Source organism: Moschus berezovskii, chromosome 3 (assembly GCF_049115385.1).
Source record: "Moschus berezovskii isolate FMDL1 chromosome 3, NW_MosBer_1.0, whole genome shotgun sequence".
NCBI classification, from domain to species: Eukaryota; Metazoa; Chordata; class Mammalia; order Artiodactyla; family Moschidae; genus Moschus; species Moschus berezovskii.
This window is the reverse complement of record NC_142462.1, coordinates 56,472,725-56,489,522: the sequence shown is the minus strand read 5'-3', so window position 1 is coordinate 56,489,522 and position 16,798 is coordinate 56,472,725. Positions and strand designations below refer to the sequence as shown.

The 16,798-nt window shown below is 36.8% G+C and overlaps 1 protein-coding gene across 1 annotated transcript in view; it reads left to right on the top strand.

The window, feature by feature from the left end:
- COG5 (component of oligomeric golgi complex 5) overlaps positions 1-16,798 on the top strand; it is a 287,797-nt gene that overhangs the window by 143,978 nt on the left and 127,021 nt on the right. Inside the window, exon 8 of the mRNA XM_088834301.1 lies at positions 5,937-6,102. Coding sequence (XP_088690427.1) covers positions 5,937-6,102 — 166 coding nt within the window. The remainder of the gene's footprint in view (positions 1-5,936; positions 6,103-16,798) is intronic.

The following is a 16,798-nucleotide window of genomic DNA, read 5'->3' as shown; positions in this document are numbered from 1 at the left end:
TATGAGATGAGAAAGTGTTCTATTAAGGACAGTTTATGATTTTACTGATTTCAGCTTTGTTGAAGTTGGGATTTGCAGCAGAGCATGGGGAGCCAGGTGAGTGTGGCAAAGAGTCAACTGTTTGCCACTGAATTTAAACCATCAAACTTCACAGAGAACACAGTGGCCCTGGGTACCAGGAAAGAAGGAATTTTTTATGGGCAATTTTCAGGGAAACTTGAAACTTGGGGATATTGTATGCAAGCAAGATTGGCTAACCTGCTTATTTGTATGGAAAGATAACAAAAGTACTGGTTTCCAGACACTGTAGGTTGGTAGCAGTCATGCTGAGGTTTTTATAAGTTCTCATTAAAATTCAAAATGAAGACAAGGCAACTACTTCCTCTGAGAATTTCCCTCTATTTTCCTTGTTCCTTAAACAACCTTTCTTTTATGAAGTGATGACAGTAGATAGTGAAGTTTTAAAAAATGTCCTTAGCAAGCAATTCAGAAGACCCCAGTTCGATTCCTAGATTGGGAAGATCCCCTGAAGAAGGGATAGACTATCCACTCCAGTATTCTTGGGCTTCCCTGGTGGTTCAGCTTGCAATTTGGGAGACCTGGGTTTGATCGCTGGGTTGAGAAGATCTCCTGGAAGAGGGCATGGCAACCCACTGCAGTTTTCTGGCCTGGAGAATTCCATGGACAGAGGAGCCTGGCAGGCTACAATACGTGGGATTGCAAAAAGTCTTGGCCACAACTAAGCGACTTTCACTTACTTAGTAAAGTAACAGCACTTATTGGCCATTTTCCTTAGTTACTTTTAAATTTTATTTTACTGATTAAAGAAAGTCAGACTTTAATTGGTACTAATGGTTATTTGTAAATAACTGTTGTTATTTGGAAAAAGCATGAACTTTAAAATCCAGACGTTTCAATGTTTAAATCCCTGCTCTGCCATTTATTCTTTGTTGTCTTGGAGCTTCTGCTGACTTCTCTATTCCTCAGTTTCCCTCTCTTTCAGTAGGGAACAGTACAGCTACTTTGAATGTTTTGTTGGGGAGGATTAGACCTCACATGTGTAAAAGCCCCTAAAATAATGCTTGGTTCATAATAAGGCCTTACTGGATGACTGCAGTAGAAAAATTAGGTTTATCATAATTATCCAGATTCCTTGGCCTCATTCCTAAACCTGTGAAATTAGTGTATCTGAAGTTGAGATCCAAGCATATGCGTTTTTAAATTCCGATGAAATACACCTAATATGAAATTGATCACCATTACCATTCAGTAGCAGTGAAAGTGAAGTAGCTCAGTCATATCCGACTCTTTGCAACCCCGTGGACTGTCGCTTACGAGGCTCCTCCCTCCATGGGATTCTCCAGGCAAGAATACTGGAGTGGGTTGCCATTTCCTTCTCCAGGGGATCTTCCCGACCCAGGGATTGAATCCGGGTCTCCTGCATTGCAGGCAGACGCTTTAACCTCTAAGCCACCAGGGAGTAGCATTAGGTATGTTCATATTAATTCACATCACACATCCAGTCTCCAGAAGTCTCACTGGACTGAAACCTGTCTATTGAACAATTCTTAGCCCTCTCTATCCCTGAGTCCCTGGCAACCACTGCTCTACTGTCTCTATGAATTTGTCTGTATATGTACAGTCTTCATATAAATAATATGTAAATAATATTTATAGTATGTAGCCACACAGTATATTTTTGTGACTGGTTTATTTTGCATAGCATGATATGTTCACCCATGTTGTATCATGTGACAGGATTTCTTTTTAAAACTGAATAATATTTCATTATCTGAATAACACATTTTCTTCATCCATTCAGTGGACGCTTGGGTTGCAAGCATGTGCATTTTTTCCCTGATGCTCTTAAGCCTCTTATTTTAGACTGTATGGTGAAAACAGAAAAGTACATACCTCATAAGAGTACAGCTCAATGAATTTTTCACAAAGCGAACAAATGTACATAACCAGCATTCAGATTAAACAAATGAAAACTTACCAGCAATCCCAGGTCTTCCTTATGTGTCCATTTTTAGTTAACAAGCTCCCTCAGGTAGTTCTTTTATATTTACAAAAAGTTTGAGATTGACTGATAGGGGCACCTGCATTGGTTTAGGTATTTGTGTAGTTCTCTTACCTATTAGATATTATATTAGTCGATTTAATTTTCACATGTGCTCATTCACAGGCTTTTGTTTGTGCTGTTCTTCTGCTTGGAGTGATTTTCCTTTTGTTTTCCTTACTACTTCTGTAAATCTTTGACCCTTCCTTATCTCCGGCTCCCAACACCTTCCCATGACAACTTCACTTTGGGTCTTGGCTGGGCCTTCTTCCTTTAAGGAGAATTTCCTGACTCTGTCCCTCTTTCCATCCCCAATTCTGAGTTAATCACCTCTCCTATTAAACTATCCATTTCTCCTCTAATTTATCGTAGTACTTTCTAATTGCTGCTTTAATTGTCTTTGTTGCCCATCAGACCATAGATATTGAAAGGTCAGACGGTACAGTATTTGCTTCAGTTTTTTTAAATCCCCAGTACCTTGCACAGTGCTAGCACGAGTAAATGATATACACTGAATGGTAGTACAATCATATGTTAGTGTTGGCAAGGTACTAGAATTCATCTAGTCCAGTCCCCTCATTTTACAGATGAGGGTACTGAAAGCCTGGTGTTTATTACTAATAAGGACCCGAAAAATCTGCTGGTCAGAATATGTGGTATTTGTCTGTGATGAGAGAGGATGATGGGAAAAGAACACTAATGTTTATTATGTTTAGGAGGTATTCTCTGCTGGAATCAGAGCTAGACAAAATGGTTTCATTTCCAGTTTTTCTCATGTTCCAGTAGTTACTCTGATTATTCTGTCACCCCATTTCTGTTCTCTCACTCTCACCAATTCTGTTCTTTATTCCCTTTGTGATTAAAAGTTTCCAACATTCTGTATTTTATTATTTATTACATCAGTTTAGCTTGCTACTCAGTCTAGGTTCCTATGATTATCCAGTTCAAAAGTGTTCTCATCGCCAACTGAGAACGCCCCGTTGGCACCCGAGACTCCGCATGTCTCACAGTGAGCACTTCATTAACAACAGCCGTTCACCCTCTCATCCCACCACTCCTCCACCCACTTGCCCAAATGATCTCCTTCTTTTGATTTTCTTTTTTCTTTTTTTGTCCTTTCAGGCCCCCACACTTGAAGAAACTTCCATATATGGCGGACCCTTCCTTCCTTCTTGTCCATCATAGTCAGTCAGTAGACAGTTTCTTTTCAGTATTTCAGAATCTCTCCTGTCTGTCCTGTTCTTTGTTTTTAATTGCAACTACCTAATCCAAGCTATTTTCCCTTCTTTTCTTTTTTAAAATTGTTGCCAGAGCTGATGTAATTATTTTTATTTTCTCAAACATCTTAGATTATGATAATTTTATTACATGAATCATTTTTCTGTTACCAGTAATATTAAATAGAAATTTCACAGAATGCAGTGCAAGGTTGTCAGTGGCCAGACCCTTATTTGCCTATTCAAGGTTATCTTTTTTCTCCCCCCACATATGCAGAACTTCTGGCAGTAAAATCTATATACCACTCCTTAAGCATACTCTGTAATTTTCCTCTGTCATTTCTCTGTGTATTTGGTTCTTTTTACCAGAAAATCCTGTCTTTCACATGAACAAATGATTCTGATTTTTCAAAGTCTGGCAGAGTCGTCTAGTCAAGTGGTTTCCAAATGGTGGTTCCCAGGTGGCTGCATCTGAAGGGCTTTAAAATATAATAACCAGGCCTCAGTCTGATCCAGCTGAATCAGAATTTTAGAGTTGGGATCTTGTTGGCTACATTTTTATTAAAAAAAAAAAAAAGGAACTTCAGCCAGCTTTGGAAATCTATCTGTCCTCATCATTTTAAAATTTATGAATTCAGGATACAGAGGGGAGAGCTGAGTTCCTCAGAGTTACTAACATAATTTTTTGAGGAACCCCCATAGTGTTTTTCATAGTCGCTGCACTAATTTACATTCTCAACAACAGTGAATGAAGGTTCCCCTTTTTCCATATCCTTGCCAACACTTATTTGTTGTCTTTTTGATGATAACCATTCTGAACTCTGGGAGCTGGTGATGGACAGGGAGGCCTGGCGTGCTGTGATTCATCGGGTCGCAAAGAGTTGGGCACAACTGAGCGACTGAACTGAACTGAACTTATTCTGATACTGGATGTTTCTTTAATATTGCCCTGTACATGTTACTGTTTTAAAAGTTTTTGTTAGTTAATTTTTGGAGTAGAAACTTAAGAAGACTGATCAATTTTGACTAGATCTCTCAAGTAAAGTAAGACTCCAAATGTTTTCAGTTAACATATGCATATAACTTTCAATGTATATTCTTTGTAAGCTATTGAAGTTACATAATTATTGTAAGCTACTGAAAACCTGTATGTTGAGAAATTGTGATTTTGGATCCTTTGAGGATAATAAAGGCAATAAATATAATGTTATGTATATATATTCTAGTTTTTAAGGTGAAGATATTCTTTGAAATTGGTCAGGTAGTGCTTTCTTAGATTATATAGACTTTTGAATAGTGATAAGGGAAATGTCTTTACAGCTGCCTAATTTTCATTCTTGATATCTACTAAAAGCAAAAACATGTTTTAATATGAAACAGTGTCCATTTGCTACATTTTCTTGTTTTATTAAAAAACAATCTAAAATGGGTGTTCACCAACCATGTTTCCTGATCTTGTCTCTAAGCTGATCCTACCCTGCTGCTGAGGGTGTGTGTGCCGCGTACTCTTACTATTGCCAGTAGACTTCAGAAATAACATTTTGTGTTATTTATAATCAACAGTCAAGAAAATGTTAATGAAATAATCTCACTTTTTAACTGTGTGCCTTTAATGACAGATGCTGAGTCATAAATGAAAGAGGAGTTTCAGTTATTTGGACCTATAACTATGTTATTGTAGATCTACCTTGTTAGTTCAGTCATTTACTTAATGACAAATCCAGCAGCTTATTTACATCACTGTGGACTGAATCTACTCACTGGTAGTGTTTCTACTTCTGCCTTGTTGCTTCCCCCTGTCTGCTCCAGCCACCACCGTGGCCTGATTGTTCTTTCACTAGCTACCAAGCACTTTTCCACCTCAGTTCTTTTGTTGATACCCCTGCCCAGATGTGTATTTCCCCATATTTTCCAGATGTTGATCTCTGTTTAAATACTACCTTTGAGATGCATTCTCTGACTCTTCCCTCTATAATAACACACATCATTCTCTATTTTTATTCCCTGCTTTCTTTTTTATAGCATTTATAATGCTATAAAATGACATTGCTCTCCTGATACTCTCTTATATTTATTGTTTATGTATTTCTCAGTAAATATAAGTTCCATAAGGACCAAAACTCAACTGGTTTTATTTACTACTATAGTTCTAGCAGATAGAAGCAAGATAGACCCCATAGTGGGCACTCTCTCTATATATGCTCATAGTTTCGGTGAATGAATGAAGGAAGACAACACAATGAACCAGTTCACAAGGCTCAGCCCACAGTTTACTATGCACAATTTATTTCTTTCTAAACAAATATAGGGTTGTTAGTTCTATGTGGCTCTCTCCATAGAGATTGATGGTAAATTTCAGAGTATTGAATTGATGGTAATATAACAGAGTCTTTATTTTGTGATTATCCTTTAAAGGAGGAGGAAAAGGGAAAGGGAGGAAATCATACACATGGTATTTAACTTTGTCTTTTATGAAATAATTAATGACTAAAAATAATACTTGTTCCAAATGCATTATTTTTGTTCTTGTTTGTAATAATTTTAAAAATATTATAGTACCTGCTCAAGTACCTCTTAGATTTGTAGATTTATATTTATTTTGTTTCTTTTCCTATTTATATATTTTCCCACCCCACTCCACCACCACCTTTTTAAAGAATCCAACCCAGGTCGGAACAGCTCTTCAGGTTTTCCATAATCTTGGAACTTTGAAGGACACTATTACCAATGTTGTGGATGGATATTGTGCTGCAATAGAAGAAAATATCAACAGTGCATTAGATATCAAAGTTTTGACTCAGCCTTCCCAGTCATCTGTGAGAGGTATGGATGTGGTTTATATTTAGCTTCATTTATTTATTTATAACTGAAAAGTCCTTTGAATAGTATGTGAAGCATTCAAGTTTCAAAGTAATCTAATGACTCACTTTTTAGTAGACAGAAAATGAGAGAAGAAATTTTGTTTTAGAATTTATTTATAACTTTTGTCTAATCAGTGAGTTGAACTGGCCAATTGGTATATTCAGAACTTCTAGATAAAAACTATAAACTGTGGCTTTATTTAGTTCAGAGGAAACAGATGCAAGGGAAAAAAAGGAACATGTTTTTCTTTCTGAAATCCTTATCCTCACATGTACTTCTTATTGAGGCAGAAAATATTTTTTAAGAAAATACAATCTCTAATTCTGGTACTCAGGAGCAATAACAGCTAAGTGTGGAGATAGATAAATGCTGATAAAGCTTTGGGAACATAGCAAAATCTAAGGAAAACCCAAGCAGGTAGATTCAAGACAGCAGTCCCCAACCCTTTTCCTGCAAAACCATGCCTGATGGTGACATTCAGGAATATAACACACTTCATAGAGAGGAGAGATTGCATGTTCTGGGTGCCTCTCATTTTCCTAAGCAACCTTAATTTTGCATTTCTCTCCATAAAGTCTTTTGTCTTTCCTGTTAATATGGATGAACTGTACTTGCTCCTAACAGAGGCAAATACTCTACTTTTGCCTTAGATCCCATCACTCAAAGAAAGGCATTGCTTCCATAGATCCCTTCTCTCTACCACATCATCAGTTTTTTATTGTATATCTTTCCCATCACATACAATCATGCTGTTTATTTTCTTCTACTTAAAGACAAACAAATCTGTCTTGACTCCATTTCTTTCTTCAGTTTTACTGCCGTATTTTATTCCGACTATTGAAAAAATTCCCCAGAGTGTTTTTTAATGCCTATTGAAAAAGTTTTCTCCTCTTCCCATTTTTGTATTGAACAGGATACTCTAATATCATAGAGTTGTCCATGTAAACTTAATAACAGTTCTTGATGCAGAGCTAATACTAAAACATTTTCAGCCATCGATTATTGTTTTTATGTTTGCTATATAAACATAACTTTAAATAACAGAGTATGTCCCTCATAAATAATTTGTACAAGATAAAAAGAGATAAAAGAATCTTTGATCTTAAAGGGATTTTAAAGGTTAGCCCTAGCCTCTGAATAGGTCTGTATTAAGACCATCCCAGGAGGACAGCTTTGAAAAGAAATTGCCAGAGGAGATTTCCCTCTCAGCTTTTCCCAGCAATTATTCTCAGAAAGTTTGATCTAATGTTTAAATTTCCAGAAGGAAAAAATAAATAAATTTCCAGAAGGAGTTTAATCTCATTCTCTATTGTGTTGTCAAGAATGGGGGGAAAAAAATGAAAGCAATTATTCACCTGTTGTCTGTCCTAATGTATGCTCCCCTTTTTGGAAAGAATGAAGCATTTTCAAGCCTTATTGTCATCTGTTGAGGAGAGAATACCATGATTTAGTGTAGAAATCCTATTCTTTGTTGTTTTTAAAATAATAATTACTGTTATTTTTAAAGATATTACATTGGCAGGGTTAATGTTAATTGCCTAATCTTGTTGGTTATATTGAGATTATGTACGGCAATGTCATTTCTGTTGGAAATACATATTAAAGCCTTCAGGGGTGATAGTGCATCGTGTCAGTAACTTATTCCCTAATGACTCAAGAAAAAAATTTTTACTATAGCTTTAAATTTTTGTATGTTTAAGATTGTTTCAAAATTTAAAAAATAACATTATTATAATTACATGGGAAAATGTGCTACCCAGGATCTACCTGAAAGTTTGTAATCCACTAAGAAAAAGATAAATAACTCAGTTGAAAATAGATAATGAATATAAATAGGCAAATCACAGAAGAACACATCCAATAAACATGAAAAGATGTTTAGCCTCTTTTTAGAGGATGTGAACTAAATATTAGAGAAATACAAATGATTCAAGATTCTATTTCTCTGTGAGATTGGCAAAATCTAAGACCAGAACTAAATATCCAAGGAGAGCAGAAACTCTTATACTCTGATTGTAGTAGAAGAAAATGTTTCAACCACTTTATTCAGTTTTATCGTACTGATCAATAAGGTTAAAAATGGGTATGCCTTATGATCTTATAATTGCCTTTGTAAGAGTATACCCTAAAGAAACTGTCACATATGTATAAGAATTTTTATTTTACTATTATTCATAATAGTTAAACAATGAAAACAGTCTTTCCTTCATTGGAAAGTGAATAAGCCAGCTTATTTATTAATTATACTATTATATAATATTTATGGTAATAAATTTATCAGTTCTCAGCATCCTTATATGAAAAATCAGATTTGATTATTTGTCTCTTCCAAAACAGAAGTTTTTAATGAAGTCCAGCTTATCAGTTATTTCTTTCATATCATGTCTTTGGTATTTTATCTAGAAAGTCATTGCCATACCCAAGGTCATCTGGGTCTTCTCATATGTTATCTCCTAGGCATGTTACAGTTTTATATTTTTACTTTTAGGTCTGTGATCCATTTTGAGTTAATTTTGGTGAGGTATGTGAGGTCTGTGTCGTCTTGTTGTTGAGTCGCTAAGTCATGTCCAGCTTTTTGCGAGCCTATGAATTGCAGCATGCCAGGGTTTTCTGTTCTTCACTATCTCCCTGAGTTTGCTGAAACTTATGTCCATTGAGTCAGTGATGCCATCCAACCATCTCATCCTCTGTTGCCCTCTTTTCCTCTTGCCCTCAGTCTTTCCCAGCATCAGGGTCTTTTCCAGTGAGTCAGCTCGCTCTTTATATCAGGTGGCCAAAGTATTGGAATTTCAGCTTCAGCATCAGCCTTCCAATGAATATTCAGGATTGATTTCCTTTAGGATTGACTGGTGTGATCTCTTTGCTGTCCAAGGGACTCTCAAGAGTCTTCTCCAGTACCACAGTTGAAAGCATCAAGTGTTCGGCACTCAGCCTTCCTTATGGTCTAACTCTCTCACAGCCATAGGTAACTACTAGAAAAACCATAGCTTTGACTATGTGAAGCTTTGTCAGCAAAGTGCTTTTTAATACGCTGTCTAGTTTTGTCATAGCTTTTCTTCCTAAGGATCAGGTATCTTTTGTGACTGCAGTCACTGTTTGCATTGATTTTGGAGCCCAAGAAAATGAAATCTGACACTGTTTCCACATTTTTCCCACCTGTTTGCCATAAAGTGATAGGACTGGATGCCATGATCTTAGTTTGTGTCTAGATTCATTTTTTTGCATGCAGTTATCCAGTTATTCCAACATCATTTGTTGAAGATTCTGCCTTTGCCAAATTTATTGCCTTTGCTTTTTTATAAAAGGGCATTTGACTGTATTTATGTGGTTGTATTTGTGAACTGACTATTCTGTTCCGTTGATCTATTTGTCTCTTCTTTTGCCAATACTACCTCATTGTGTTGATTACTGAAGCTTTATAGAATGTCTTGAAGTTGGCTAGTCAGTCTTCCAACTTTGTTCTTTTTCTTCAGTACTGTGTTAATGTTCTGATTCTTTTTCCTCTCTATATAAACTTTGGAATCAGTTTGTTGATAGAAGAAAAATTTTTTTCTAGAATTCGGATTTTGATTGTATTGAATCTATAGATCCAATTGGAAAGAACTGACATCTTCACAATATTGATTCTTCTGTCTATGAACATGGAATATCTCTCCATATATTTAGTTCCTCTTTGATTTTTATCATCAAAGTTCTGTAGTTTTCCTCATATAGTTTTTGTCCATATTTTGTTAGGTTTATTTATACCTAGTTTGCTCAGATTTGTGTCCATTAAGTCTGTGATGCTATTTAACCATCTCATCCTCTGCTGCCTCCTTGTCCTTTTGTCTTCATTTTTTCCCAGCATCAGGATCTTTTCAAGTGATCAGCTCTTCACATCATGTGGCCAAATTATTAGAGCTTCAGCAGTAGTCTTTCCAATTAATATTCAGGATTGATTTCCTTTGATTGGTTTGGTCTCCTTGCAGTCCAGGGGACTCTCAAGAGTCTTCTCCAGTCATAATTCAAAAGTGTCAGTTCTTCAGCACTAAGCCTTCATGATCCAACTCTCATATCTGTACATGATTACTGGAAAAACCATAGCTTTAACTATACAGACCTTTGTCAGCAAAGTGATGTCTCTGCTTTTTAATATGCTTGCTAGATGTATCATAGCTTTACTTCCAAGGAGCAAGCGTCTTTTAATTTCATGGTTACAGTCACTGTCCAACGTGATTTTGGAGCCCAGGAAAAGAAAATCTGTTACTGCTTTCACTTTTTCCTCATCTTTTTGCCATGAAGTGATGGGATCAGGGCTTTCTTGGTGGCTTAGATGGGAAAGAATCTACCTGCAATGCAGGAGACCTGGGTTTGATCCCTTGGCTGGGAAAATCCCCTGGAGAATAGAATGGAAATCCTGCCTGGGAAATCCCATGGACAGAGGACCCTGGTAGACTACAGTCCATAGGATTGCAAAGAGTCGGATATGACTGAATGAGTAACGCTTATTGACTTACTAATGGGACCGGATGCCATGATCTTAGTTTTTTTAATGTTGAACTTTAAGCCCGCTTTGGTACTCTCCTCTGTCACCCTTATCAAGAAGCTCTTTAGTTCCTCTTCACTTTCTGCTATTCGAGTGATATCATCTGCATATCTGAGGTTGTTGATATTTTTCCTGACAATCTTGATTCCAGCTTGTGATTCGTCCAGCCTGGCACTTTGCATAATGTACTCTGCATGTAAGTTAAATGAGCAGAGTGACAGTATACAGCCTTGTATTTACTCCTTCCCCAATTTTGAACTAATGCATCGTTCCATGTCTATTTCTAACTGTTGCTTCTTCACCCACATACAGATTTCTGAGGAGACAGGTAAAGTGTCTGGTATTTCCACCTCTTTAAGAATTTTCTGCAGTTTGTTGTGATCCACACAGTCAGCATTTCATGAAGTCAGTGAATCAGAAGTAGTTGTTTTTCTGGAATTCCCTTGCTTTCTCCATGTTCCAACAAATGTTGTCAATTTGATCTCTGGTTCCTCTGCCTCTTCAGAACCCAGCTTGTACATCTGGAAGATTTCGGTTCATGTGCTGCTGAATCCTAACTTGGAGGATTTTGAGCATAGCATGTGAAAGGAGGGCAATTGTATGGTAGTTAGAACATTCTTTGGCATTGCTCTTGTTTGGGATTGGAATGAAAACTGACCTTTTCCAGTCCTGTGGCCACTGCTAAATATTCCAAATTTGCTGACAAATAGAGTACAGTACTTTAGCAGTATCATCTTTTAGAATTTTAAATAGCTCAGTTTTCTTATGCTAGAGGGCTACTTCTTTTTAATTAATTAATTAATTGGAGGATAATTGCTCCATTGTGATGGTTTTTGCCATGTATCAACATGAACTGGCCACAGGTATACATCTGTCCCCGCCATCTGAACCGCTCTCCCACGTCCCTCCCAACCCTATCCCTCTATGTTGTCCCAGAACACTGGCTTTGGGTGCCCTGCTTCATGCATAATTCTCATACACTGTAAATGTCATTTTATAATGGTTTTTCCTTCTGCTTTTCTCTCTTCCCTATTGTGCAACATTGAACATTTTTCTGACTTCTCTACTGGCCCATCTATGTCTGTCCCTTTCCGCTCTAAGCAAAGAATCAGTTCAGTTCAGTCACTCAGTCATGTCTGACTCTTCGCGACCCCATGAATCACAGCACGCCAGGCCTCCCTGTCCATCACCAACTCCCGGAGTTCACTCAAACTCATGTCCATCGAGTTGGTGATGCCATCCAGCCATCTCATTCTCTGTTGTCCCCTTCTCCTCCTGCCCCCAATCCTTCCCAGCATCAGAGTCTTTTCCAGTGAATCAACACTTGGCATAAGGTAGCCAAAGTATTGGAGTTTAAGCTTTAGCATCAGTCCTTCCAATGAACACCCAGGACTGATCTCCCTTAGAATGGACTGGTTGGATCTCCTTGCAGTCCAAGGGACTCTCAAGAGTCTTCTCCAGCACCACAGTTCAAAAGCATAAATTCTTCGGTGATCAGCTTTCTTCACAGTCCAACTCTCACATCCATACATGACCACTGGAAAAACCATAGCCTTGACTAGACGGACCTTGGTTGTCAAAGTAATGTCTCTGCTTTTTAATATACTATCTAGGTTGGTCATCAGTGGATAGCTTATCTATATTCTTACAGTTGATTTTAGGAGCAGATTGTTCCTTGCTAATGATCTAGGATGTCAGCTATCTGCTTCCTTGTTCATTTTGATTTATCTGTAGCATTTGGCATATATGCTTCATAATCTAAAGTTTGAAATTTTTAATTGGTTTCTTTGTTTCTTTGAAATTGATATTTTTTTCTACATTTTTTTCTTTTTTCCATTGCCCTTTAAGGGACAAAGGCAAGAAAATGATTTTATTCCATTAACTAAAAGTTACTCAAGTACTGTTTCTTTGAGTACTTGTTTCTTATATCACATTAACAAAGCTTAGTTTAAAACACTTAATTTTGTTTTTTGAGGTTCACGAAGCTAGTGGATAATGGCATCAGTTTTTTGTTTTAGTTATTCTTGCTCCCTTTATACAGTTGTTCTATGTTTAGTTGATTATTTTTTATTATGTTTATTTCTTCAGCAAGATGCATTTAGTGTATGAGAATAAAAGTCCTTAAGTAATAAACTATAAACAAGAAAAATGAAGCCACTGGGACTAATAGAACCAATGACTGTGATCTTAGTTTTTTTTGGTGCCTCAGTTCTTCCAAATAATTGCTAGCAGAAAATAATACCTTTTTGTGTTTCTGCTCTTACCTATTGTAAGAGTAGTGGGTTGATGCATTCCATCATTCTTTATAATAAAACAAAGCTATACATACTCCAGTAATTTGATTAATATTTTCTAATTTTTACAAATGTACTGCATGCCTTTTCCTCACTGTTACAAGTTCATTCTTTGTGTAACATCCAAGATAATTGCATATTGTCTCAGTATTACCTCTCCAGTTCATGTACACTTTTGCTTAATATTCTTTGTACAGCATTGCAAATAATTTGAAAAATTAATTAGACCTAGATTTTGAACAGTAGTATTCATAATTTTAAACTCCTAAATGTTTCTCTTTGTTACTGCTTTCCACTATTATCAAAGTAAAAAAATAATAACCTCTCTTTACTAAAGGAGCATATAGGTAATTTCCTGGTGGTCTAGTGATTAGGACTTAGAAGTTTCATTGCTGGGGCCCGGGTTCAATCCCTGTTCAGGGAACTGAGATCTCACAAGTCACAGGGCAAGGCAAAGAAGAAAAAAAAAAAGAGCATGTAGTTCTTTTCTAAACTTGGAATTGTTGAGAAACTAGAGTGAAAAGCTTACTAACATAGCCTCTGGTTTTCTTGATTCTTGCCCTCTATAAACGGAGAAGGCAATGGCAAGCCACTCCAGTACTCTTGCCTGGAGGATCCCATGGATGGAGGAGCCTGGTGGGCTGCACTCCATGGGGTCGCTAGGGGTCAGACACGACTGAGCGACTTCACTTTCACTTTTCACTTTCACACATTGGAGAAGGAAATGGCAACCCACTTCAGTGTTCTTGCCTGGAGAATCCCAGGGAAGGGGGAGCCTGGTGGGCTTCCGTCTATGGGGTCACACAGAATCGGACACGACTGAAGTGACTTAGCAGCAGCAGCAGCAGCCCTCTATAAAAGTACGATAGACTTTAACCATTGATGGGCTCTTGTACTAGCTAGTCTTTAACCTTAACTTGAATTGAAATGTGTACTTTTCACTTTGAGGTTAAAATCCTCATTTTATGTTGAAACATTCTAACATGTGCAAAGAGCTCTGCGTGTATATCATATCCAGTAATATTCTTAGGCATCAGCCTCAAGAAATTTCACACTGATACATTAATATTATTTTTCATGTAATCCACATTCAGTATTTTCAAGTTATTTCCATAAAATATTCTTTATGGCTGTTTCCCCTCCCAACTGGAACCAATTAGCCATTATGCTATTCCATTGGTTGTCTTGTTTCTACTCTGCTTTAATCATAAAAAAAAAGCAGTTATCTTTTTTATCTTTTATGGCATTAACATGTTCAGCAAACCCCACACTCAGAATTTATCTGATTTTTTCTTCATTATTAGATTCAAGGTAAAAAATCTGGTAAAATGATGTGTATTTCCCATTACATCATATCTGGAAACACCAAAATTATGTCAGTCTATCTCATTGTTGCCTGTTTGTTATTATAGTATATGCCAGATTGCTGCTTGTAAAAGTACTCTTTTCTTAGTAATTAGTAAGTAACTTTGGGTGCATACTTTGCATCATGTGAAATATCCTGTTCCCCATAACATTTTACCCACCGATAATCATTCCCTCATTTCATTATTTTACTAGTTGGTAGTTGCAAAATAGTGATTTTTTTTCCCCTAACATTATCATTTCTTTTGCACTTATTAACTGACAGTCTTCTGTAAACAGCAGTTCCCACCCTTTTTAAACATTTGAGTTTTTAACTCTGAGCTCAGGGAATATTTTTTAAATCAATATTTTAGAAACTATTATCACTGGTATTATTTTGTCTTACCAGATACTCTCAGATTTGTTTTGTGGAAGCTTCCTAATCTCCATTGGTCTTTAAACACTTTTTTACTCTGTAGTCTATTGTGCTTGAGGTTGACCTTCTATTTTCACAGCTCTAGGTACAGAATCATTTTTTTTATTCAATAAGCCTTGAATTCTTTGAGGATTGTTGCATAGAGATCAGAATTTGAGTCTCAGACATGTTCATTTCTGGAGAGGAGTTGTCTTATCTCTCTCCTTTACTGAGCAGCAGTAGGAAAGACCTCTAATCTGACACTGTTTCCACATTTTTCCCATCTGTTTGCCATAAAGTGATAGGACCAGATGCCATGATCTTAGTTTTCTGAATGTTGAGCTTCAAGCCAACCTTTTCACTCTCTTCTTTCACTTTCATCAAGAGGCTTTTGAGTTCCTCTTCACTTTCTGCCATAGGGTGGTGTCATCTGCATATCTGAGGTTATTGATATTTCTCCCGGCAATCTTAATTCCAGCTTGTGCTTCTTCCAGCCCAGCGTTCCTCATGATGTACTCTACATATAAGTTATATAAGCAGGGTGACAATATACAACCTTGACGTACTCCTTTTCCTCTTTGGAACCAGTCTGTTGTTCCATGTACAGTTCTAACTGTTGCTTCCTGACCTTCATAGAGGTTTCTCAAGAGGCAGGTCAGGTGGTCTGGGATTCCCATCTCTTTCAGAATGTTCCACAGTTTATTGTGATCCACACAGTCAAAGGCTTTGGCATAGTCAATGAAGCAGAAATAGATGTTTTTCTGGAACTCTCTTGCTTTCTCCATGATCCAGCAGATGTTGGCAATTTGATCTCTGGTTCCTCTGCCTTTTCTAAAACCTGCTTGAACATCTGGAGGTTCACGGTTCACATATTGCTGTAGTCTGGCTTGGAGAATTTTGAGCATGACTTTACTAGCATGTGAGATGAGTGCAATTGTGTGGTAGTTTGAGCATTCCTTGGCATTGCCTTTCTTTGGGATTGGAATGAAGACTGACCTTTTCCAGTCCTGTGGCCATTGCTGAGTTTTCCAAATTTGCCTTATTACCATATTCAGACTTAAATTGAAGAAAGTGGGGAAAACAGCTAGACCATTCAGGTATGACCTAAATCAAATCCCTTATGATTATACGGTGGAAGTGAGAAATAGATTTAAAGGACTAGATCTGATATACACAGTGCCTGATGAATTATGGATGGAGGTTCATGACATTGTACAGGAGACAGGTATCAAGACCATCCTCAAGAAAAAGAAATGCAAAAAAGCAAAATGGCTGTTTGAGGAGGCCTTACCAATAGCTGTGAAAAGAAGAGAAGCGAAAAGCAAAGGAGGAAAGGAAAGATAAGCATCTGAATGCAGAGTTCCAAAGAACAGCAAGAGAGAAAAGAAAGCCTTCCTCAGCGATCAATGAAGCAACACATCTGTTAAGCAAATATATGTGCGACTCTTTTTGCCCGTAAAATGTATCTTATTAAAATCAGAATGCTATAATTGAAAATTCCTTGAAATAATTAATTTCCTTTGCATGGTTATCTTACTAATTTGACGTACCATTAGTTTTATGTGTTTCTGTATTTGTTTGTGTTTAGTTTGAGTTTGCTTTTTTCTTTCCTATAAATTTAAATTTACTTTGAAATATGTAAAATATTTGTATGATTTACAGAGAGTCACTGCTTCTGTCTCTATTCTTCTCACCTGGTCCTACTTCCTACCACTGCAGCTGCCCCATCTAGGAAACCATTTTTATTGATTCCTTTTTTTTTGGAGGAGGGGGAAGAAATATTTTCTGCATTTGTTAGACACATAGTATATCAATTTATATGATTTAGTAAGTTATTTCCTTATTTATGAAGACAACATACAAAGAAAAATCTGCGTTTTTGAAACTGTAAATGTGAGTTGTACATAGAACTTAACTGAAGTCTGAACAAATACGGAAACATTCCTACTAAGAACATAATGGCAAGGGCATCTTTCATTCCTACATAACTTCATTAAGGGACTTCTTCCTCATACCAGCAACATACTGAATAGTAAAACTGACCATATACATATTCAGCAGGTAATAACCTGAAACCAA